The 25,700-nt window shown below is 36.1% G+C and overlaps 2 protein-coding genes across 2 annotated transcripts in view; one reads left to right on the top strand and one right to left on the bottom strand.

Annotated features, from left to right (window-relative positions):
- Positions 1-3,876: 3,876 nt before the first annotated feature.
- Positions 3,877-9,294, bottom strand: LOC124154037 (60S ribosomal protein L19). Its single transcript, XM_046527518.1, has 6 exons — positions 9,170-9,294; positions 8,753-8,859; positions 8,502-8,665; positions 8,291-8,399; positions 6,038-6,119; positions 3,877-4,074 (listed from the first exon to the last, which is right to left on the bottom strand). Exons 1-6 carry the CDS (start codon positions 9,172-9,174, stop codon positions 3,942-3,944), a joined length of 600 nt encoding a protein of 199 aa, XP_046383474.1. The 5' UTR covers positions 9,175-9,294; the 3' UTR covers positions 3,877-3,941.
- Positions 9,295-9,424: 130 nt separating this feature from the next.
- LOC124154036 (probable peroxisomal acyl-coenzyme A oxidase 1) overlaps positions 9,425-25,700 on the top strand; it is a 56,038-nt gene continuing 39,762 nt past the window's right edge. The window contains exons 1-2 of the mRNA XM_046527517.1: positions 9,425-9,691; positions 11,093-11,249. Coding sequence (XP_046383473.1) covers positions 9,553-9,691; positions 11,093-11,249 — 296 coding nt within the window. The 5' untranslated portion in view covers positions 9,425-9,552. The remainder of the gene's footprint in view (positions 9,692-11,092; positions 11,250-25,700) is intronic.

Raw genomic sequence — 25,700 nt, 5'->3', positions numbered from 1 at the left:
TGTATTGCTGTCTACAGGGACAATCTAGTTATCATTCCATCGAGCAATACTAAGACCTTCGGCTTTATAAAATGTTTGTTTTCATGTTCCTCTCAGTTTCACGTCGATGGTTTTATTTTATTCTATCAGGCACTCCTCCGTTACATTTTCATGGATGGCTCCAGTGACAAATAATCCTTTTTCTTTCAAAACAATAAATAGTCTTCAAGATGAAAAGAAGATATCAAAAAACATACATGATTCGAGGGATCAGGGATAACTTTGAGAAATTCCAGAATAACACTTGCTTTCAAGCCTAAATTTCGATGGAAGTAATTTTCTATCGCCTGGTTGAACCCTAAAAACTGTCTGAATAACATAAGCACCAAAGTTAAAAGCAAAATGTAAAAGGCTTGTTTTAAAAGAAAATTTATGCACTGTAATGACCAAAGTAAGGTACCATTTGCGCATTATTTCAAAATGTATGAGCAAATATTCCGAATAGTAATAATTTTTAATTCACGTCGTCAAATTGAGGTCATAATTTACAAATCTGTCATTTTTGTCCTGACAGGAATTGTCTGAAAAGTGTAATTATTTTTTATTAATCTAAATATGTTTTGGTTCCAGCATTTCCGAACCAAATTTATGCCTTATCGTCTTCTTTCACCCAATATCTTGTTGTGGAAGTCGGTGATATCGCTGAATCGTGAAGTAAGGATGGACTAATTCGGATTGAATGTACAAAGTTTTGTGTTCCATCGCACCCGAAATGCTTTCATGTAATTCATAAATAGTCATTATTTGTTGTAATTCAATCTGTTGTGACAAAAATGTCAATTAAAAACTGGAAAATACGTTATCTTCTGTAAAAATATTCACTTTGACTCATTTCTTTCAAGCCGTAATGCATCTCTACTTTATATTGGATTTAGGTAAAATAATGCTGCATCTCATTGGAAATGTAATATCTAAGAATTTTAATTATCAAATATGACGATATCTGTCAAATACGAGGCATAAAAAGGCGTAGGATTATATCTGACAGTAAAAACGGCATATTCCTACGAGACGGAAATGTGGTAATGCGGGTTCCATAACTGCCTATAGCTACCGGATTTGGCCAAAGTTGCGAAAACACAACATTATTTTCCAGATTGATTTTTTCTTAATGTTGACTCCCTGACGAAATATAAGCTGTAATATATATTAATTGAAATTTCTACGTCCACATGGACGAATAAGAAACTTAATAAAGGGAATATATAAAAATTATTTATCTTGCTTAACAGGAGACTCGAAAATTGACACATTATGAGTATTTTTATTAATATCAAAATACTTATTAAATTTCTTTATAATCTCACTAAATATCAATTTTAACTTATTTTTATCGAAAAAAGCGAATTCTACATGAATAAATGTCAATTGAAACATTTTTTGATTGCATTTCTCAATAATGTTGTGTTTTCGCAACGTTAGCCGTAAATAGGTTAAATTCTCTTGTCCCAGCCTCACAATCAGAAAATTGACTCAGGAGACTCATAAAAATTGCAGTCATTAACATACAAGGACTTTTCAGCAAGTGATCAAAATTAGTGAATTTTTACACCTTGGATGATCCTGCTTTCAGCATCACGAGAAGAGTGGAGAAAGGAAAACAGTCAAGTACAGATTAACAGAGAATTAAACTTTATTGTAATAATGCACACTTGCTGTATCAATTCGTTTGATTAGCCCAACAGAAAATGACTTCATTCCAAAATATTCCTCACAGTATTTGAACGCATGTTTACCATCAAGTACTTAAGTTCTATGCTACCTCAATAAACAGGATATACTTGTTTCCAAGGTGAAATTTCTGACCTTTCCTATTTTATGGACAGCATGTGGGAAAATTATACTGGAATTATGCATGAATAATTCATATATAATTCCAGGGACTAAAAATTCACACAATTCCAGATTTTCCTGGTCTCCGAGCACCCTGTTACAGTAAACTCTCGTTATTACGAAGCAAATAGTTGGTCCCGATGAAACGACCAATCCAATCTATGGTAAAAGAAACATTACGAAATTTTCGTTATGACGAATATCAGTCCCAGTCGTGCCGGCTACAAAAAGAACTTGTGTTCCACGAATACATTACGGCATTTAGGTGGATATAAACTATGTTATGTTACAACCATTGCACTACGATTAAGTTCTCCTCATACACTGTGCACAAGACCGTCAATTATGGTTCTTTGTGCAGTAGGAGATACTTGAGTATGCACGCAACATCATATAAGCTTCATTTCTGTGGAAACATGATGATCCACTCATTATTGCTCGGAAATAGGATGTACAGTTAATCCTCTTTCTACGCACATTTGGTTAACAAACTTTCAGAGATATGAACACAAAAGCATGCCCGAAATTTCAAATTTGGCACCTTTCGAGTTGGCCGATGCGATGCTGTGTGGTGTAAAGGCACTCACACTTTGGGCATAACCTGAAAAAAATATCACTCATGATGTGAAGTCACGAACTGTTCAGCGTTTTGCCTGTTTCTCCTTCCCCCAGACAGCGATATTTTTCGGCTCCTGCTGCGTCGCACGTTTAAGACAACAGATTTAAGGTATACATACTAATTTGGATGTGAATCTGACATCAGGAGTGACAAAAATTTACTTAATACTTAATATAAAACTAATTTCAATTTCATAATCCTCAGATTTACGGCATGTGTGTGGCACAGAACCTAGACAATAATTATGAACAACTAGGACTATCATCATTAAAACATCAATAAGAAAGATTTTTTCCTGGATCCACCAATTTCACGAAATTGAAATTACAGCCACTAACAGAGCACCATTAGATGCAGCAAGGAATGCTTGAGTAGACATTGAGTCAACTTGATTATGTATGACTAATGGTCAAAGAGGAAATGAATTACCCACCTAGTGTATTAATCCTTGAAAATCCTGATACAAGATATAACCATGATTTAGTTGAAACAAGTCGGAAAATTGCTTCAACAGGTCAAATTTATCTGCCATTACAGAAATTCATTTCCATATCATCCATCACACCATTGTTAAGGAACTGAAATTCTTGGAGCAACAGCCTGGCTAATTAGGAACATAATAATAATGAGTTCCACATTTGGTTGACCGTAGAGTTTGGTTTGGATTTGGTGTTAAATAGAAGTGTTACAAACTCTCCACCTCATCACATGGCATCCTGATGGTTAAGGCCACCATGAAGCATATGGCACCAAAAATGTTGAATTGTTAAATTACAGGGATCTTATGGTTCCTGTCATTACAATACTGCTATTTATTTGATTCAACGTAGCATAGCGAATGGCATTCAGTTCAATAATGAATGATAATTGGCTTAAATACTCATGAAAATATAACTATTTCATGCTCAACATGTATCACTAATGCCAATATGGTTCTAATCAATGTTGACGAAAAGAAATGGAGAATGACAAACTAGTTCTCAACTATTGAAAAATCACACACACACAGTATATATGTATCAAAACTGCGTGTTTCCATATGTCCTTCATTTCCATTGACAAATTTCAGTCTGATCTATGAAATTTCCCAGGTATATTTCAGTAGAAAACCAGTCATACATCAGGAATTCATGAAAAAATGAAACAAGGTCTACCATCAAACTAAGTGATGTAGTAAAAATAGCCTCGAAGAGCACAAAGTTGCCACCCGGCCAGGATGGCAATATAATGCCTTCCTCTCAGCTCAAATGGATTCAACCACAAATTTCATCCCTTGACATTGCCTTTAGAGTTTTCCCAGACCACCACCAAATTTCCCAGACCAGTGCCAACACTGTATGAAAGTAGGATAAATGATAAAAGGCATACCTTTTCAGAAACACAAATGTACTTTTAAAGTTTATTTTCTTGCACACACCAACTTTACAGATATAGCAAATTTTTTCAAAAATTACTTCTTGGCAGCTGCAGCGTCATCCTCCTTCTGGTAAGATTGCAGAAGCTCCTGTTTCTTCTGGGTGATGCGGTCAACCCTACGCTTCCTAGCCTCCTTAACCTTAAGACGGCGGGCCTCAGCTTGATCACTGTAAATGAGAAGATTCTATTAAAAATTCCATTCAAAAAAATAATACTCATAAAAACATTACAAACAAAATTGGAAAATCAATACAATTGTTTGGCTTCCCAGTCTGTAAAATATAGAAGACCCTGGGCCCAATCAGAAGCTAACAGGTGCATAGAAGAAAATGCTGAAAAATTACGCTTTAATATGACATTCTATTCTAGCTTCAAAGTCGTGTCATACAAATAGTTTTACTAATACCACCAATAATTTAGTGAGCCACCACATGGCAACTGATACCGCAGGAATAGATATTTGGTGCACCTGAAGAAGTTAACTCCATTGAGGTCGAGTAGGGAAAGTGTTTATGTATTGTTCTTGACAGCAAAATAAAGCCTTAAACCATTGTATGCTCACTCTGGCAAGTGACAATGGCGGGATGATCTATTCTCAGATTATCACATATCCAAAAAGCAAATTATAGTCAGCTCATGGCAGACTTCTGCACCAGTTATTGGCCTTTCTCAAGTTATTTTACATTTAAACCCAAATATTTGAACAAGCTAACACCACCAATAAAAGTAGATAAAACATAGAAAAATAGCTATCGCTCGCTTCAGATTACTTATTTTCTGAATAAAAAGCACAATCAATCAAAAAGCTCAGGCCTCAAATTCTTGAGGAAATTGACGTTTCAAATTTACACCACATCAGCTGTATCAGTCATTCATGCCTATTAACACTTGCTTGTGTTTGAATACATTCATCATATTATTTTGCTGTCTGAGAACTTGTCTTGAAATTTTATGGCTTAACCTATTTTGCTGTGTTAATGTAAATATTCTCCCTCAAAATGAAACAAAGAAAATTAACCCTGCACAAGTCATTTTGTTCTGTTACTAATGGTGGTACAACAGATCACAAAACCATGTTGCCTTGGTTATCTTGGCAAGGAGATGGAGAACTAGTTTCAATGACCAAAAGTTTCACTATCACCAACTACACAAATGGTACTGTTATGGTCTGACCGCAATAACTTCACATTTGGATATTTGAAGCAATAAGGTGCCGGCTGGCACAAGGTCTTTGGTCATAGCAGATACAGGGGTGAGGTACAGGGCATACCTCACCCCACTTTGCCCTACCGGAATCAAACACACTGATTGGGAGACTTGTTGCCAACATACCAACTTATTGGTTAAACAGTAGATACCTCAAATCTTTTGAGGTTTAAGTAAGGGAGAGTGCCAACAAGGAAAAGTTCTGAAACTTTATTCAAATATGCACTCTCCAATTTTAGGAAATACCTATCTTTCCACTCCTTGGAAAATTATAAGCTTTCAGCAACTTTAAAAAATTAATTTATCAAAATAATACTTGCAATGCAAATGCATTGCTCTTTTAAGGCCTGGTTATGCGGTACATAAACACGTACAAGTTAATGTACATTTACGTGAACGATTTTAGCGATTCAGAACGGAACATGTATAAATGCGTGAACCAAATTTGAACAGATTCCATTTCCTGTGCATACATTTGCAAAAGTTGGGTGGTTACAGTGCATTTTTGGTGTTCATTCTCGCGTTTATACATTTAGACATTAACCCGTATGTGTTAATATATCGTGTAATCATGCATTTAGAAAAGAAAAGAATCGAGTGCAACAAACTATTTTCAACTAAATGAAGGTAAAGTTGCTTTTCTGCTAATATTTGTAGAATACAATATAGTGTACTTAATTGTAGCAATTGTAAATGTCTACTTTAAGCTATGGGTTCAGTAGCCACATAAAAGTAGAAACACACTACACACATTCATAGAATTGGAATTTTATTTACATTTGAGGCCACTCATAATGAAGCAAATAATTGACTTCCAATTCCTTTGGAATTCTGACCATTTCTTGCCAAGAATGCTTTTCTATCAATTTAAAAATCATAAATCTAACAAATGAATATAAAACCAATGTTAAATGAAATACTTACTTCAACATCTTTGTCCTGGCCTTCTCAGCCTTCTTCTTGTGAATGAACTCCATTAACACACGCTTATTCTTGAAAACATTACCTGTGAAAGAAAAATATTACTTCACGTTGAGTTAACAATAAAAAACAACTACATAATTAACAGGGGAACAGATATCTTAAATAACCAGAAAAAGTGGAAGGATTATTAAAGCTAAAACTTTAAAATCTTTCATCCTATGCAGTCCATAAATATCACTAGAGCACACGAATGTGGACTAATCACGAAACTCAATACACACAGATGCTTTGAAGTACTGACGGTAGGGCTCACATGAAACCTGCTCACCTGCTTTCAGTCCCATACCATTTCTTCACAATGTCCACTGGCACATAACCCACACCCAGAGGACTAGAAGTGACTGGCGATATTACGTAAGAGTTGGCATCGGAACACAAAAACGGAGCAGTTTATTACAATGCTGTCAACCCAGACTATGAAAATAATTTCCATGAGAAAATGTTCAAATATGGCTGTAGCTTGGTGTATTATCATCTAAGCATTCAGTTGTGAAGTCAGTTACCTCAACAGGTATATATCAGCCTGATTATTTTGACATATTTAATTTTGTGACTGTGGTCATTTAACCAGCTGCCATCTCATACATAACGTACCATAACCCATTTATGGTTCTAAGCTCTATGTATAGCATTGGGAAAAAATATAATGCCTTTAATAAAATTAAGTACTTGAAATAACTTAAAATCTGAAATCTTTAAAGTCTATAAAATAGCCTAACCAGTCTTAGGACGTCCCACCAAAAAGAACGCAAAAGGAGCAGTGTAACATGATTCAAACTTCTGAGGAATTCCTCCTTGATTTACACTGGAATATTCTTTCACCTACATAAATTCTTATGATGGCAGCCTGCATCATTCTGTTGGAATTGATTCATTGCTGTACAAGATATTCTGTAATTCTTGAATGGGTAACATGATTATTCTGTCTTGTTATAGGGCCATTACACACCAAATGATCCAGTAAAAAGTAGTATTGACACCCAAAGTTCTTCGATGTTCCAATTTCAAAGCATTGTGTGCATGCGGAATGAGCATGCAGGAATTCTGGTTTTTACGTGACAAATTGACATGAACCTAGAGGCTTCTAAATTGACTCAATTGTTCAAAATTCAATGAATTAAAATTCAAATTCAACATATGATACTAAAAATTGTGAACCATAACCCTCTATCACAATAAAAATTAATACCAAACACAAAAAAAATGATTTGTGTAAGATCCGTGCATCGATTAAGTAAAAACTCATAGCTAAAATCTCTCTCCAGATGCACCTAAACAATTAATATTACTGCAAAAAGGATAAAATTATCTTCAAAATTGTGTAAAAATATAAGTGGGGTTTTGAGTTATAACATTTTTATTACACATTTTTTAGTATCATATGTTTCTCCATTAAATTTTGAATGATTGAATCAATTTAGAAGCCTCTAGCTTCAAAATTGTCAGAATGAGCTGAAATTTTGGATTTATTCTTATCTATGTCAGTGAAAAATTGGCACAAATTTTCATAACAATGTGTGACTAGTGGGTGTCAACTCCTGGATGACTTGACATGGAATGGCCCTACAGGTTGTCTAGATCTTCACAAACAATTCTCACCAACGTGTAGAAATGAGGGTGTGTAGCACAAATGTCACATTTCTTAGAAGAATCCATAAAAAATTTTCGAACTACCTTGAGCATGGAAAAACATTTTTTCGAATCTTATGAACACATAAATAGCTATGAGCACCCCTCTTGTTAGAAAGACTTCTATGTGCATTACTATCCAGAGAAAACCTATACAGGAGGTATCAATGAATAGATGCCCAATTTGTTTCCCTCCGATTATACATTCAGTTAAATCCCTACAACAGAACGAATCATTCCTGCTGTCAATCTTCACTATCATATAGCTTGGATGGCATGTTTCAACATTTTAACTCCATCATTCAGAAAGTGATATTCAACCTTCATCGTCACGAACTACTTCCCTACTATGGAGACTATCATTTGACTGCTTCCACTATAACATAGGATGGAAATGTTTCACAAGATAAGGGTTGACCACAGAAGAATGAGTTCTTTTCCACATAGCCATCTAGGATATTTACTTCAACAAGTGGCAATGCAATTCTTGATTTGGTACCCGCCGATATCGCAAAGTGAGCATAGTTAAGAATATTCTGGGTGGGTATTTACTAAGCAACTTACCCTTTGCCTTCATGTACAGTTGGTGGTACAGATGACGATCTATCTTCTTAGCATCTCGGTACTTCTTCAGAAGTTTCCTAAGGACTCGCATTCTATTGATCCATAGTAACTGTGAAGAAAATTAGCAATACGTAACAATCGAATAAGCACTTGCCGCACGCAGCCAAATATCACAACCATATGAAATACGCCTTGATACTTATTTACTAACCTTTTGAGGCATACGAGCATTTGCTGTACCTTTCCGCTTTCCAAAACCACAATGCCTTCCCTTTCTCCTTGCCTCGGTATTTTTCCTAACGCGAGCCCTCGAATGTACAGCTACTGGTTTCTTAATAATCAACCCATCTTTAATAAGCTTACGAATATTTTGCCCTGCAAGGGAAAGGATGTTATCAATACGTGATTCAACGCGTATTCATACAAAAGCCAACTTCTCAATATTAGCCATACGAAACTCACTAGAATTGGTGTTAGCAATCTCATTAATCTCGTTAGGATCCAACCATACTTTCTTTTTGCCGCATCGCATTACCGAGGCGGCAAGCCTCTTCTGTAATTTTAACGAGCTGCAAAAATAAATGGATTCATGAAAATTTAGATAAAATACACGATTAACATAAAGTATTACGAAAATAAAGGTCTAATTCAGCCTAAAATAACAATTATTGTATTATGAAGGCCTGACTTTAAACATCACCATGTGACACCACCATGTGTCCACCACAATGCCAATAAAATACTAGATAGTAAGTTGTTCAATTAAAAATAAGCAAAAAACAAAACTACATATTCATATATTTATTGCGGAAGAATGCCTGCGAATTTAAAGAGCGCAAAACATTTGTATTAAAAAAATTGGAAGGAAGCATTTCTCACCTCATCCTTGCGGCCTGTCACCGACGTGGTAGAGACTCAAGATGGCGTATGTTTCGCAACCGTAGTCAACTCAAGTGTTGAATATTATTATTTGAATAATTACGAATTTATGTTGCACCAAATGTTATTTTTAAGTAAAAAATGATATTAAATATTTTAAATCGTGAAAATTTGTATTATCTTTAAAGTTTATGAAAACAGTATTTGTTTTGTTTTTCAGGGAGAAACAGGTTATCAGCGAAATGTGATATATAGAGCTAAGCATCAAGATGCGCATATTCTTCAACAGGTGGAATCGAGGTTGTGCTGGCCGAAGAAGTTAATGCCGAGCTCCGCGAAAATAGCTTGCAAAAAATTTCCGCAGTGGCTAATTACGCGTAAAGATGGGTGTTTCTGAAGCAAACAGGAAGAAGTGCAATGAAGATTTAGATAACGAGAGGAAAAAGTGTACATTTAACCCTCTAGAATTAACCCACTTTTTAGACGGAGGCGCAGAAAAAACCAAAGAAAGGAAAGACAGAGGTATATGTGGATCAATTATAGATAAAATTTATGCACTTGTATTTGAATGGGAACGTTCATGGCGAAGATGATTCAGCTTCTTTGCTGGCAATACTGTTGACATTATAGTCTCCCATTGGACCTGAATTCATTTATGAATCAATTTGCCCCTTATTCTGTCTAATAGTATATTTAATACGGTTTATTTTCATTGAATGTAATTCAAAATATAACACAAATGCCTCTGCAGGTTACAACAATTAATTGTATTAGTATGTTATTAGTTGTAATATCCTCTAGGTAAACAACTTCCATATTACCTACTCAGCAGGTGAAGGTAACATGTATTTGCTGTGGTTTAGGTATGCTATTGTTGCCAGTTCCATCTTTCATTCTTTTTTGTCATATTCCATTATGCTGTATTTAATTTGCTGAGCCGTAGAATATGTTGCCCTCTTTAAGCAGAAATACCTAAATAGGACCCAATATTGGGCTATTGCATACCTGCTTGTGCTTGGTAACCTTACCCCTCTAAATGTCCGAAAACTGTGCCCCATGTAACTAAAAATCTAGAGTGCAGTCCTCAATATTGGCATGGTAAAGTTGCTCCCAAATGCATGTTAGAGTTTGAATGCAAACTGATTTGTCTTTGGTCAACCATTTCCCAGTAAAATATTTCCATTCAATGAAATGAAAACAGTCAATGATAGTTCCTAGAGCAGACTATTAGTTTGTGACTGACTGTGAAGGTGAAGGTTCCCATATAGCAGCAAACCACTATGTCTTGGAGATGTCTCAGAGATGTAATCGTGAGACGTTCAGGAATATTAAAAAAAAAACTTATTTAAACGCCATCAATGCCTTCCATATATCTTTTTCCGTGCAATTCTGCAGTTGTGATTATTAAAATCACGACATTAATATGGGTTTCTTATTTTCAAAAGGCCATCCATCAAAAATTTGTCGCTAAAAATGATCGAGAAAAGTGCCATAACTGTATAATTTGCGTTTAATTATTTTTTGCCTAAATTTAAAGCATACCATAGTATAAAGTATAATGAGGTATTTCAGAGACTTATCTGAGACGTCTCATAATGACATCTCAGAGACCATTTTTTTGACATAGTGACATATCAGAGATCTCTCTGAAGCTCTGAGACGTAAAATGTGATATTCGAGACGTATCCGAGATGTAATTCTGCTATGCGGGTTGAATATTACTTTATTAATTATAATGGGATCACCACTGTCAAGGATGCAAACAATTTTGTTGGAACGTATGATAACGACTGTAACCACAAGTGCACATTGGTAACATAATCGGTAACTGGGGCCTCATTGTTTTATTGACGTTTTAACAATGATGGGATATCATTCATAAACCACCAAAAGTTATTTTAACCATAAATTTTCTCATTTCAGAAACATACTTCCTGTCAGATGCTGAACTTCAGGATAATGTGCCTGATCACTATCTTAGCCATGCTGATAAGTACAGAAATGCTGTTAGAAAATCTTGCATAATTTTTCGTAAAATAAAAGAGCTTCAGGCCCAAGGTGGTGGGGTAGATAGCTACAGGTCTGTAAAAATTAATTCTATTTTAATACTTTAATCACAGCAACATTTGATGAGATTATATTTTCCTATTTATGTGTTATATTTCATTTAAATGCTAGTATTATTTTAAGAAAATAGATGTTATGTTTGTGTATGTAGGTGAATGATTGAATTGATTTTTGTGAAAAAGACAAAATGTGCATTTGGCCATGTTTATTTTTTGTATAATATTGGTGATAAACTTTGGGTATTTATAATAATAATGTGTAACGTTTTAATTAATTTCTCTGAGTTTCACTTCACTTACAAATATTTTATTGCACTTTAAATAATACAAACTCGGGAGCAAGGAAACACCCGCCCGCCATAACTATCACAATCCGACTCCCCCCTTTTCACTTCCGCCGTCAACAACCACAACAATTACCTCACTCCACCTCTGCTGCTTATTATTGCTTGTATTACGTCACACCAAAATCCAAAACAAACAACTCAAAATTAGGTGTTACATTTACTACAGGTGGTTAACTATTTTACAAAACGTTTGGATGTGTAATCATAAATAATATCTATGCTACTTACAAGGGTAGACCAGCTACCTTGCTCCCCCTTTTTCAATGTCATATTTTTTTTATGGAATCCTGAATTGCGATCACATTTCAGAACTAGGAGTGGTTCCATTGATTGGGCCTTAGTTTGGCTGCAATTAATTAATTTTCATGCATTACTTTTAACAAGCCTTATATAATTCCAAAATAGTGCACCCTCCGACAGATTGATCAGTTAGTTTACTGGTTATCGTTGTCGACTCTCACCATGGGGGCCGAGGTTTGGGGCTTTGTCATGTCCATCAAATTGGAAATAATTAAGCAAAATAATGACAGCAAAAGATAACAGAGGTAGAACAACTAAAAGCAAGAAATGATTATGGACAGTATATACAGTTACCAACATCTATCAAATTAAGCATTAATCATATTGACTATAATATGTAGCAATTAATTGACACATACAAAGTAGAAAGAAGTAAAGCAGAACTATAAGCAAGAATAGAAAATATGAACAATTACTGAAATTAGTAATTAAAATTATAAATTAAGAATTAAATTTATGAAAAGTTAGGAATTAGTAAGTAAAATTAACGTACATAAAAAGTAGAAAGAAGTAAAGGAGAACTTATAGCAATAATAGAAAATATGAAAAAATACAGGAGTTAGTAATGCGTATAAAAAATATTCAAATAAAGGGAAGAAATCTGCGTATTGAAATGACAGCAGCACACCCATGCCTCCTACAGCTCAAGGGATGCATTCTTTGGGTCTTTGCGCTATATGAATTTGCATTATATGAGAGCATTTTAACACTTGGAAGATAGGCATGCGTTCATGGTAGCATAGGTGTTGGGTATCGAATTTCCTCCAAACCATATATATTCCTATCAATAGCCGTAGAAAACCTTATTCATATAAACTTTTAGAGCTTAAAATATCTTTAAGGATAGTAGGCACGCATTCAAATACTTTTATTCACGTAAAAATATTCGTACGTGATTTTGAAATTCCTTCCTGTTGTGCGGGTGGGCTAACATCTGCTATTTTAGGGGTTTGCCATGCATTACCGGCAGTTGACAAATTTTCAAACCAGTCTATAAAAAATTATTGTGTCACACAGGCCCCTTTGTCGCTCATCCAAATAGCAGGCTAGTGCTAATTTGAATACCATTTCATTGCTCGCGGAGTTTGTGAATGCTAAATCATAACTGGCTTTAATTTAAAGTCCCCCGAGGCATTAGCAGCTACGTGAAAAAGTCCTTAAATGCCTTGAAACCTGACCCGGTTTTCCTTCCATGACAATGAATGAACGAGATTGCATTCTTTTTCAAAAAAATATTGTCTCGTCAACACTAAAAACTAGTTGAGGGGGAAAAGAGCCGCTTTCAATCACAGCTTGGAGTTTATCAGAAAATGTTGCGGTTACTGCGCTATCAACACTTGCAGATTCACCTAATATCACCACACTGAAAATACCTGCTTGCCGTTTAAAATTCTGGAACCAATGAGAGCTTTCACTGAATGTCTCGGAGCGATTACCACTCTCGTCTTTTTGTACAGATTCACAATGAACTTTCCGTATGAGTTGACTGCTTGGTTGAAGTTGGTTACGAAGTTAAAACATCAGTGACTGAGGTCACTGTTGTTTTAACTGTTGTTGTTTACACACTGTTGTTTGGACACTGTTGTTTAACTGTTGTTAACTTCGTCTTTATTCAGAATAATGCATCGTGAGTTTAAACTTCTGCACACTTTCGCTTTGACGCTCTCCATTTTCAAAGCAATTGGAATCTTTCAATTTCTCGTCTTGGTTTATGGTTTTTCTTGATAACTTCTTGATTTTTCTACCAGCATTCCTATTTTTTGCTATTCTCCTCTTGGTTTTTACTCTGTATGGCTCTATCAAAATCACCTTCTACTGCTACATTGTATTCCTGAGACGCAGAGGGCCTACGACTGCTGTGAGGGAAAGAAGCCATTGTGTTTGAGACTCTATAGCGGACCCTTTTCTGTGTTGATGCTATTCGTACGCAACTTACAATGCATTATTATTATTATTAACTTGGCCACCGCTCCATTTCTCCCCTGTGAATACCGATAACCTTGAAGGCTTTAGCATAGACTCTCTACCTTGAAGTCAATCGCCTGATAACCTATGACGGCAAAAATTATGTCTCAAACTGTGATGCTGAAAAAAACTCATTTCCAGTGGCTCCATGCTTAATTAATGATGTAAATTAACTATTGTCATTCTCTTAAGGAGAGGAGCTAAATTACTTGGGTAGGCCGGTTATCTGGACCAGATGACGAGTAATGCTTTTGGCCATTGCACAGCAAATGATTTCGATTAATATATGTATAATCAAAAAAGAAGATTTGAGGCAAGCAATACTATTAATAAACGTAAAATGGTAGCAATTTCGTGTGTACTTAGTGCAAGTTCACTTTTTATCACAGCATTAAAGTTTTATGATTGGGCTATACTGCGTTGTGATGTTTCAGCGAGGAACAAATTTGCGCTAAGCGAAATTGCACTATGCGAGGCAGGGGTGTATATTAAAATCGTACAATTGTAAAATTAGTCAAATTGACTACTCTTAGAAACTTCTTTTGTACTATGTCAAGATCAGTGGTGCAACTAGGAATATGCTTTGGGAGGGATGGAGGGGCCTAAGCAACAGGGATCCAGGAAAGTTTTTGAACAATGATATGCCTGGAAGTACATTTTACATCATTTTGGCACTTACTATTTCACTTAAAGGAGATGCAGTTGTTATATGTCTAAACTAGACAGTAGTTTCATTTTTTTCCTGTGAGGCCTTCATCCCCCTCCCCCCCGATAGTAATGCCAGTTGTCAAGATGATTTATTGGCTCTTAACACACTCAATGCGGGCCCAATTTTCACGGAAGTCATCAGGCCAATTAAAAAATATTTTTTTACTTAATTTGTGTTTAGTGCAGTTCCTTATGCATGTTTATACATGTATGATTTGAGTAAAAATTTTAATTATTTTTGCAAAAATTGGCACCACGTCAATTGATGTGCCCCATATTTTACTAGCGCCAGGCTTAAATAACTGAAATACAAGCTACAGCCTTTATATTGCCGTACACATTATGCACATAAAATGTACATGTGGCCAGGGTTGATTGATTTAAATCACTTGATTTTTATTTTTAAAAATCAGGTGATTTAAATCATAATGTGATCTATATGTTTGATTTTTAAAGAGTCAGTAAGAAAAGGAAGCTGCAAGTGCATAATTTTGATTTTTATTTCTTAATTAATACAATGAATCGACAGTTATCAGCACAATGGTGGCTCTTAAATAGAAATGATACTGTAGGAATGCATGTAACATGAAAATTAAAAAAAATGGCTTTGGTTAGAATACTAGTGTATCCGTTGAAAAAAAAATGTTTTCTGATTTAACTTCTAAGCGTAGGCACGATACAAAGTTGCAATTACAGAATTTTTCTAAACTTCATATGCTTTAGAACCGCATAATATATAGCACATTTGATACTTCCAATGGCAATTTTATATTATGCTGGTGTAATTTTTAATTTGATACCATTGGCATTTCCATAGTTCTCTCCCCTGATTGACTAAATGTTGTATTAAGTTTAGAGTATGTTGCCTCTTGTTGTTTCTACAAACGATCATTCTCCAATATGCTGCCCAAATGGTTCGTTTTGCAAATAACTGAATTTTTGATGAATGGAGAATCATAAAAATCTCATTTAAATCAAAAAAATCCGATTTAAATCAATAAAATCCAATTTAAATCAATAAAATCCAATTTCAATAAAATCCGATTTAAATAAAAAAAATCAACGAAAATGATTTTTTTGAAAAAAATCATGATTTTTATCAACCCTGCATGTGGCTCTGTGTGATTCGGTAGTTATTTGTACACAGCTCTTGTTAGATATGGATATGAAACGCAATATATTCAGTAAGTACACTTTTTAAAATATCCAAAATATGTGCAATATATTGAATCCAATCTGTATGGTATTCCCTGAAACAGGGATTGAGGCAGAGCCCAGGACCACCCTCACAATTTGCCCGATTGTCCCTATATTGTACACTGCCGACATCAGGGTCCTTTATCCTACTTATAGAAGACACCGATGAACTTGCTCATCTGGCTCCGTCAATGCATAAAATTTGCCACCAAATTTATGGCGTTTCAATTTTATGTACTGGCGGAATAAAGGCCTTCCTCTCCTAGCCACCATAGATTCAACTATACACAGATTCTGCCGAGTGTAATTTTCTGTTTCAATAATATGGTGAAGGTGCTCAACAATAAGCCTAATCTTGAAAATGGGGTCCTTAGATCTTTGATCCATTGGATTTCTGTCAAAATACAGAACATGTCTCACCATCATGTCCCGGGACAAGTTACGAGAGAAGTAATGATGCCCAAATTTTGTATCAGTTCTTCAGTAGTAGGCTAGCTGGTGTAGAGAAAGAAATCCCCATGTGGAAGATAAGTCCCTGGAAAACTTTGATCTCCTCCTCTGATAAGGTTTTTCAGTCCGTAATATGAACTCTTTCGATGACACCTTTAAGAAATAGTTCCTCTGCATAAACGTTTGTTTCCTCGGCAACTAGCTGAAAAACCTATTCGTAAATAGGAGATCAAAATAATCTTCGGCCTGTCCCCCAATGTCTAAATATTCAGGCCTCTATTTTCCTGAAAAGGGATATTTGGAAGGTCCACCAGGTTATCAACCCACACAATACTGTTTGGCTGTGAGGGAGGGGAAGAAGAAGCAAATGCAGAGGTTGTAGATAGGGATGGGGTACTGGAACAACTGGCTCCAGAAAAAGGGTCCAAAGACAGATTTGCAATGACTATTGCTCTCCCTCCCGAATGCTTCCTTTATGTTTTCTTCTACCTCATCCTGAGAACTGCTCTCCACATCCATTTTTCCCTCATTTGCAGAATTGAGGAAAGAAAAAAATGTCCTCAGAGTCTAATCTCTGTCACCATGTAGGTCTCCTGTTTAAGAAGAAGCTGCTCTGAAAAGAAAAGGACATTTACTGCAGCGAATAGAGAGAGAAAGTGCACAATTTTTAGAAGAAAAAAATGTTGAGATCCTAAAAAAATGTTGTGTTTATTAAAAATTCCTAGAATCCAAAAATGATTTACACCTCTAATATCAAATCAGAGGAAATTGCAACTATAGTTAGCTATACATACTAACTAATGATGGTTGGATCAGATACCTCGGATCCAAATATCCGCAGATATTGCCCGTCATCGGATACATCTGATCCAAAGTCATGGAAGACATCGGATTTGGATCCGAAATATTAAATAATAGCTTCATTGAATGCAACGCATTCAGTGAATCAAAGGGTGGAAAGAGTTCCGATTCTCTCTTCAAATGCACCATCGGATACGATTCTTGTCCAACTCATGAACCGTTTTGTGTCAAAGCTCTCGCAGTGTTTACGTAGCAGAATTTCAGCCGTGGAAAATGAAAAAGGCAAAATACGTCTGGCACATAGTGTGACTCTTCCCAAGGGATTAACAATCATCGGGGGAATCTCAGCGTTGTAGGATAATAATCACGTCAACATTAACTATGTCACAGATTTCAGAAAACCACACTCAGCCATCCATCAGCCTGTGCCTCTGTTGTTTTTTTCGTTTCTGAAATCACACAGACCATAAATCATTGTCTTTAAGGAAAATATCAAATTACACGAGAATAATTGAAGCGTGTTTCATCCCTGTCCCGTCTCACCGAATGACCTTTTTTGTCTTACCTGCTTCAATTCTCCATTTCTAGAAGACAAATGCCAGGTGAATGACTTTCTGGGCCCGAAGATGTCTCGATAGCTTCGACAATCAGATGATATGCATGAGATTTAATAAGGAATTTGACCAAACGCGACACATTCCTGATGGTATTTCTGTTTATTTTTTAGCTCTAATTGATTGCCACTAAGTTTTCTATTTAAAACTAGACTATACTAATATGCAAAATTGGCCAAACAGCACAATTTTCAAAGAAACAAGTGCAGCATTAACCCCTCAAACAAGTAAAGACAGATTGGAAACGCCAACTGCATATACCACGTAGCTCGTCTGGCTTCACTTTGAAGGCAACGACGTCACTGAAGCAAGATCTGGCTTGACAACTCTAAGTAATTAAAATGAAGTGAAAGAAATTAAATTTTTTTAATATTTAAAGCATTTAGACTAGAAGTATTTGTTCAAAAGGATGGCACATTTAATTATGACCAAATTCCTCTACTGTGAAGTATACGTAGGAGCTTTGCTACTTATACTCATGGCAAAGACACACTCATTTAGGGGGCTTCGTCTCGTGAAATCCCATGCAGATGGCTGGGCCATCCAATGCTGGGAAACACCTTTGCCATTTAGCATCGGAGTTGTAAAGATTTGAATTTTCATTTGAGGATATTGATGAGAACTTCCTTTTTTTTCAATTAACCAAGTAGGACTTTCAATTGCCCATACTTCTGTCAAATTTCAAGACTGCTCATCATTCGGATGTGGTCATAAACATTTTTGTTAAGTTGGATCGGTGGGAGGTGGCATTCCTTTGTTTGCTTGAAGTCTCGAGAAAATTTTAGGTATGAACAATAACGTAACTGGTTTATGCAAAGTCTTAGTTAGGTATAGAGAAATTAGTGGCACTTTTTATGAATTGTACATCTTTCCTGTATCTAAAGAATTTTAAAAAATTGAAGTAAATTTTGATAGATTTGGAGGCGGGGTACAATTAGAGTGCCAGAATGTACCCAAAGACCTGAATTACTGCCACATTGAATTTCTAAAGGTAGGGTGAACTCAGGGTTTTCAGAATTTTCTGAATAATTTTTGTTTCCCTAGCGTCCACAAAAGTTTTCAAACTTACAGCTTTTCTAGAATTGGCCAAGATTTTATGTATGTGAATCAGGTGTACTAGGGGCTTTAAAGGATATTAATAGTTAATGATAGCTTTTTTTCCATCAGATAATTTTATGAGAAATATTTTTATAATATTACCAAGGTTAAATTTTGGTGTCTTTTTTTTGTAAATCTATCGCTCATTACATGATTAATTTTTTGTGTTTGTGTATATTTTTTATATGAAATGTAAAGGAAAGAAAACTAGTTAGTAACTTGTGGTCTTATGAAGGCCCTCTGCCCCTTTATCAAAGCTGTGTCTTGAGCTGAATGTGCTCGTATTCAGGTAGTTCTCTTTGTGATCGTAAATATGAATGCTACACTTTTTATCTCTTCCTGCGTAAGGTTCCTTGTCAATTTTGAAAGATAAGATAATGTTGATCCAGAAGCAGTATAAAATAGATAAGTGGAAGGTCAAAGTTTTCTGCTTTTGAAGAATGGGAATATCAGAATTAGAAATTTTCATAAAAAGTTTATCTACAGCCTGCCTTCAATAGTTGAGATTGTCTCAATTGAATTGATATAGTATTTAAAAAAATTATAATTTACTATCTGACCCAGCAAACTTTGTACCGCCTGACAATCAATGAACATTTTAGTTACTATGTATATATGTAAATCAAAGAACAGCTGTATCGATTTTAATCATATTTTGACTTGTTTTAATAATTCAAGGAAAAATAAATTAATAGATCTACAGAAATAAGTATTACAATGGCTTGTCAAAAAGGAATTTCCTTTATTTAATGTATATGTATATTTAACATCCCCCCGACTCGCCTGGATATTATGGTGGACCCGGGAGAAATGTCTCACAAAAAAAATCAACATCCACGTCGATCCCCCCCACACAACACCTATGGGATAAACCAATGTTACTGCATCGTACAATTCAAAGTAAACAAAAATAATCTCATCCCTAGGAGATAAATGTGGGTGGAGGGTCCCCGATCTTGACCTTAAGGGTAATGTTCTGACGCTTATACCACCAAAACAGTGCATTCAAGAGAGAGAGAAAATGACTGGGAAATATAATGGCAAGGGATATTTGATTGAGTTGCTTCTTCTTTCGACCCGCGATGAAATGGAGAAAACGCACACACTTTCATTTGACCAAGTTATTATTTGAACAATATTGCATGGTACAAAAACCAAAATAACCCTTTTATCAACTAATGAAGTATGAATGGATGAAAGCAACTTTATGGGACGTCAATGAGAAGAAAATAAAATAAATGATTTGCAAGGAGAAAGAACTTATATGGCCATTACAATAGAACAAATAGTTTGATTGTTAACAATAGCACGCAATGAATGTAATAATTTGCTTCAATTACAAATTGTTGAGGGGGGTGAATAAAAGTCCTTCACTATAATTATTATTCCAGAATAAGGTGATTGACTTTCACTATCACTGGAGGATTGATGAATTCTATGATTGTCTGTCTTGATGTGTCAAGGTGAAAAAGGAAGCTTGTGCATAGCATGACATACATTACACTACTACAAGGACAAACTGGGTGCGAGGGAAATGGGGGTACGACTATATAATAAACTCCCTGCTGATGTAAACAATATTAAAAAATTTAATGCATTTAAAATGCAATTAAAAAGGTTCCTTCTTTCAGGTTCATATTACTCTTTGGAGGAATACTTACATGAGTAAAGGGCTTGATGGAATGTTATACAATGTGATTTTTTTTTCCTTCTTTGTTATGAGTGATTATTATATGTGATATATATGTACACTGATTTTATGCTGTGTGAAGTAACTTATGTTTTTGATAGACGTGCCTTATACCTTGAAAAATGCACCTTGGTCTTTTGGGCAAATAAAACATATTATTATTATTGTGGGGGGAGAATGGTTACAATCTTACTTGACCGTTGTTTGAAGCTCCACCAGGTGATCTTAGCTAACTAGTTACTTCCGACTGCAGACTCCTCCTTCCATTTCAGATAGAGCGGAGTTAGGAACGTAAAGTAATGCTTCTTCCTTTGCTGGTCCTACCTCCTTGTTGGGGGGGTCTCTTATTGCAGACCGAATCTTGAAGCAGCAACCCGATGCGGGTTGCACGGCTCCTCCTTTTCCTTCCCTTAATCAGGAAGTAGCGTGGCACAAACTTCGAGCATAGGCTTCGCCCGAGCACTTCTGCCAATCTCTGTTTCGCTAAGCAATCGGGCATGGAATTCGCCCAATCACTTAAATAAGTCTTCTTTGTTGAAGAACACGCATGTCTTTATATCCCCAATGGTTTGGGGTGGGGCATTATGGAAAGAAAAAAAAACACTGGGTTATTGGGAAGGGTCATGATGTAAAAGGAAAAACCGGTGTCCTGCCATCCCAGCTTCCTCACACTCATCACAAACATACGCAACCTTGGCATTATCAACACTCATCCCTGTTACGTCATCCCACTTTCCCTCAGAATAGAGAGGGTGGGGGAAGGTTATTGGTATGAAGGTAGGTAGGGAGATGAATACACTGCGGTGGGTGACCCAGCATAATGGTGTTTGAACCATTACAATATACATTCGGGTTTATTCTCTTCAGCCAAGCACCTCCTATATACAACATTTTTTGTGTTGCTATCAGCTGTAAGAACAAATAAAGCATGTGGTTTACCAACACGTGAACATGCCACGCGTAATTGACCATGAGAAATACATAAGTTTTCTAGATTCGGATTAAAAACACTCAATGATTGGCCTTGTGGTTTTTTAATTGTCATCACTAATGCAACATGAATTGGAGATAATATTCATTTAAACTTGAAGGGTGTGTTGGTTGGAGTCACGGGAATTCTCATAATGAGAACTTACTCATCTTTGGATTTTCCTATTAGTATAGCCACGTGAATCACATTGATAATCAGTTTTTTTTAATTACCAAATGCATTCCATTGCATAGTTTTGGTTTCAAAACATCATGACCACCAAGCTGACCTTCAGCTGTAAATTGTGTGATGGTAAGCCAGGCACATGCAAGAAGTTTAAAAATTCAGATGGCTAGTTAGTTACTTTGTCTTCGTTTGTTACACATGCAGTAGATTTGAATTAATATGGAGTACCAACGATTTGATTCTGAATTATGAAGTTTAAGCCATCCACATCTTTTTTCTCAGCCCCCAAAATTGCTCACTCACTCAAACATTTGTGATTTTTGTGGTTATCAATCGTGTTCAGGAACATTTTGGTGATGAGCTCATCTTTCTATGAAATGAAATAGCAAACATTCCAAGGAAATGAAGTCAATCTGCTCTATTCATCTATAGGAACACGGCCATTTGCGATAGTCAACAATAGGGTGGTTTCTGATAGGTGTAATTGGTGTCGATCAAATTCATGTCCCAATTCTTGATAAAACGCATCATCCATTCCACGATCTGCAGCTGACATTCCTGACTTCATTTATAAACTGTCACACGTGAGGCAACAAATGTCTTCAATCAAACAAATTCACTGCCAACCTAAATATTTGTTTGTTGTCTTTGATTTGATTTGTTTATAAACACGAAACATGGGAGTGACATGTCAACTCAAGCTGGGCTTAGCTCAAATTGATTTTACTCGTAATTTATTGTGCAGAACAAAATGTACATGAAGGGATTACTGTGTCCTAATAAACATGGTATTTGGTACAACAGATTACAAATTCGTCTCTGGAACACCAGTGAGTAGATGTCGTGTCAAGTAATTTAAGAGATAAATTTTCCATATTTTACTTATAGGTACAGTAATGATACCTAAAACACCTATTTTCATTTACCAATTCAGCTTATGGCTTGGCCAATTTGGCAATCATTAGTCTGTGAGAGTGCCTTACATATGCCAATGCCATGTGCTCTCCTCCTCTTGCAATGCCACTCCACGTGACGTCGCAGGGACCTAGTTCCTATACAAGTAGATAGGAGTTTTTACATCGTCTGAGATTACCAATGCACGCATGAGGCACAGAGCTCAGGGAAACATGTCTTAATAATCACCTATTAAAACTGCCTAAGGTCGGAAAGTTTTCTTCGTTTGATAGGGTATTAATTATCCTTATTTAAGCCAAGCGCTACCTGCTAGCAGCCTGCATTGTATCAGTGCTCAAAGCCTCGCGCCAAGGTCACCTCATTTATTTACACATTTATCTTTGTATATCCACCCTTTTGAGTTCGTAACTTTTTTTCACTCCCGCCATTTTAAATTCCCGCTTTCTACGACGCCACTCGTCCTGTGGTCTCGATCCTCTCAAGAAGTCGTGCCCTACACGTTGCGACACCAAAATGTAATGTTTTTATTATCACACCTTAAAACACAAATGTCACTGACACAAAATTAAAACACTTTTAAAAGCTTCCACAGCAAAACTCTCGGCAGTGAAGACACATGCATGCCACAACTTTTACAATCATACTCCCCTTCGCCATCCACAACAATCCCTGTCCACCATCACTTGCCTCATTGTTCCTCTCCCACCAATTGTCACATCAACACTCAACTCACATAGGGGTAATCGCACCAGTGAATGTCCACTTTAGAAGTTAAATTACAAATTTTGATTTTAGACGAATGAAATGTCGTCTAATTGCCCCAGTATAGAATTTTCTTAGTCTTGAAGGTTCATGTGTGAAATTAATACCTTTCTTCTCGGTGTAAATGGATAACGATCAAAAGTACAGCGATGAAAGGAAATACTCGTAAAAAACCCTATGAATGTCCACAAAATCCAGTGAATGGCCACAGGTAGTACCAATGAAAGTCCAAGCCAATGAAAATCATCACTAAGTCATGAAATAAATCATTTTATTCAGAAGTTCAAACAGCTTCGAATAGTATTCAACAAGTATATCATTCCGACTTTAAAATTTCCACTCAAGATTAATTTTAAAATTATTAAATAATTAAAAAAACATGATATTATTATATTATGATAAGTATTGATACATAAGTTTGCTGAATGAAATCTGGATATTGTCAATAATTATTTTTTTGATTTTTGGTGGCTATTTCTTGCTGAATGTTCTTACATGATCTTTTAGTGCTCTTCGGCTGTTTCGGTTCGGGGAGATGGAGAACGGAATTTTTGACATTCTCTTTATCCTCTAGCATTTTAATTTTCAAAGCTAGAGCTTCTGCTCGGGCCTGCAATTTCCTTTTCGTTTGTTGGTCCTTTTCCTTTCTCTTGGCTGTGCGCTCTTCTTGGAGAATTCTTTTCCTCTCTTTTTCGTCAGCCTCTTTTTGCATTTCCTCTTCTCTTAGTTCTTTAAACTGTTTCGATGTTATAGCATATATGGGTTTATTCTTTGCTTTTCTTTTTCGGTCACTTGTAGCAATGCGTGGGAAACTCAGGTGTTTGCTCCAAATTGTCTCATACTCTTTTTTCTTGAAAGTTACCTGATTCGAACGAGATTCTAAAGGGGTTAGATCTTCTTCTGAGGTCTCATTAGTGTCTATTTCGGGTGAATCTGGACACGGGACATTGAAATTCTGAGGCTGATGTCGACCATTTTTCAAATTGTATTCGACGGGGGCCACTTCATTGTCGGTATAACATTCATCATTTGAGGAATTTGGAACCGCCGAAAGTAAGGAGTCTTGGTTCTTTTCTGGAAAAACCTCGAAGATCACTTGAGTCGGGTTTTCCTCAATTATGAAGGTCTCAAGCACACCTGTCTTACATGAAAGAGATATCTCGCCGTTATTCTGGAGATTCTCATAATTTTCAATTGGGATACTATTAAGGCTATCAAAAATCGTGTCATCATAAGTCGAAGACCTGGTTGTGGGATCATCAATGGGTTGCTCCTGTGGGCGGGTAATTTCAGTTAAACTATTCGTCTTGTGTTTGAATTTCTTCCAGATGTTGTACAAAACTGTTTGGGATGGAGGATTTTTCCCTGATTTTTCAGCATTTTGAAATAGTTGTAAAATATCTGGTGGGATGTCGGCTTCAATTTCTTTAAAGACTGAGGTTCCCTCACCAGCACTATCAATTGAATTTTGGTCAGGTGCATAAGCAATTGTTCTGTGTCTGTTCGACATACACTTGGAGTAATCTGGACGGTTTGGATTGAACGGAAAAATACCACAAGTTTCAAATGATTTTCTTATGAGATCGGGTTTCATTGCTGAATCATAGGCTATCTTGAATAATGGAGCGAAATTTATTTTGGTAATTGGTTTTGTGGACTCTTGGGTGTGTTTTATCACCGTTTCTTTCCAAGCTTTCTTGAGGGGTCGGAATATGCCAACATCACATGGCTGCATAATATGAGAGGCGTTCGCTGGCAAGCAGAATAAAATAATTTTGTTTTTCACACAAAAATCATGTAAGTCTAAGTTTATGTGCGAACTATGGCCATCAAACAGCAACAGAACAGGGAATTTCACCCCCTTTGCTTCTAGCTCAGGTTTGAAGGCATTCGCAATGAACTCATAAAAAGTAGCACTGGTCATCCATCCACTATCACTTTTTCCAATAACAAAATTTTCAGGCATTGATACGGCTATATCTCGAGGGATTTTCTTGTAAGGATATACCACCATCGGAGATATGTCTTGTCCAGACGCGGAAAAGGTACAAAGAGCCGTGATGGACTTTTTCTCTTGACCCGATTCAATTGCATAGACATTTCTTGTCCCCTTTTCCGCTAAGACTTTGCCAGATTTTGGGCACAGCTGGTCTCCCGTTTCATCTAAATTAAGAATGCGCTCAGGATCGGATAGAATATCGTCGCAGCCCTCTTCCACTAGGAACGATTTTAATTCGAAAAACCACGTCCTTAATGTTTCCTCAGTAACAGCTGCACGAGCTTTTGATAGTATTTGTGCATACCTGAAGCTTATTTGGGGATGTCGTTTAAGAAAAAGCTTCATCCATTTCACTCCTGGTCGGTCATTCGTGAATAGATTTTGTCGTCCAGTTTCTTGCATAATCCTTTGCACCGCATCTTTCACATCGTTAGTACGTACTGGGTAGCCTATTTTAGCTTTT

This window comes from Ischnura elegans, chromosome 2 (assembly GCF_921293095.1).
Source record: "Ischnura elegans chromosome 2, ioIscEleg1.1, whole genome shotgun sequence".
Classification (NCBI taxonomy): domain Eukaryota; kingdom Metazoa; phylum Arthropoda; class Insecta; order Odonata; family Coenagrionidae; genus Ischnura; species Ischnura elegans.
The sequence above is the reverse complement of the archived record's forward strand: the minus strand, read 5'-3'. Positions and strand labels throughout refer to the sequence as shown.

Bases quoted from the DNA above. Each gene is read 5' to 3' on its own strand.
- LOC124154037 (XM_046527518.1), bottom strand. The intron at 6,120-8,290 runs GTAAGTTGCTTA...TTTCTTTCACAG, and splicing joins ACTGTACATGAAGGCAAAGG to GTAATGTTTTCAAGAATAAG. The intron at 4,075-6,037 runs GTAAGTATTTCA...TCTCATTTACAG, and splicing joins GCCAGGACAAAGATGTTGAA to TGATCAAGCTGAGGCCCGCC.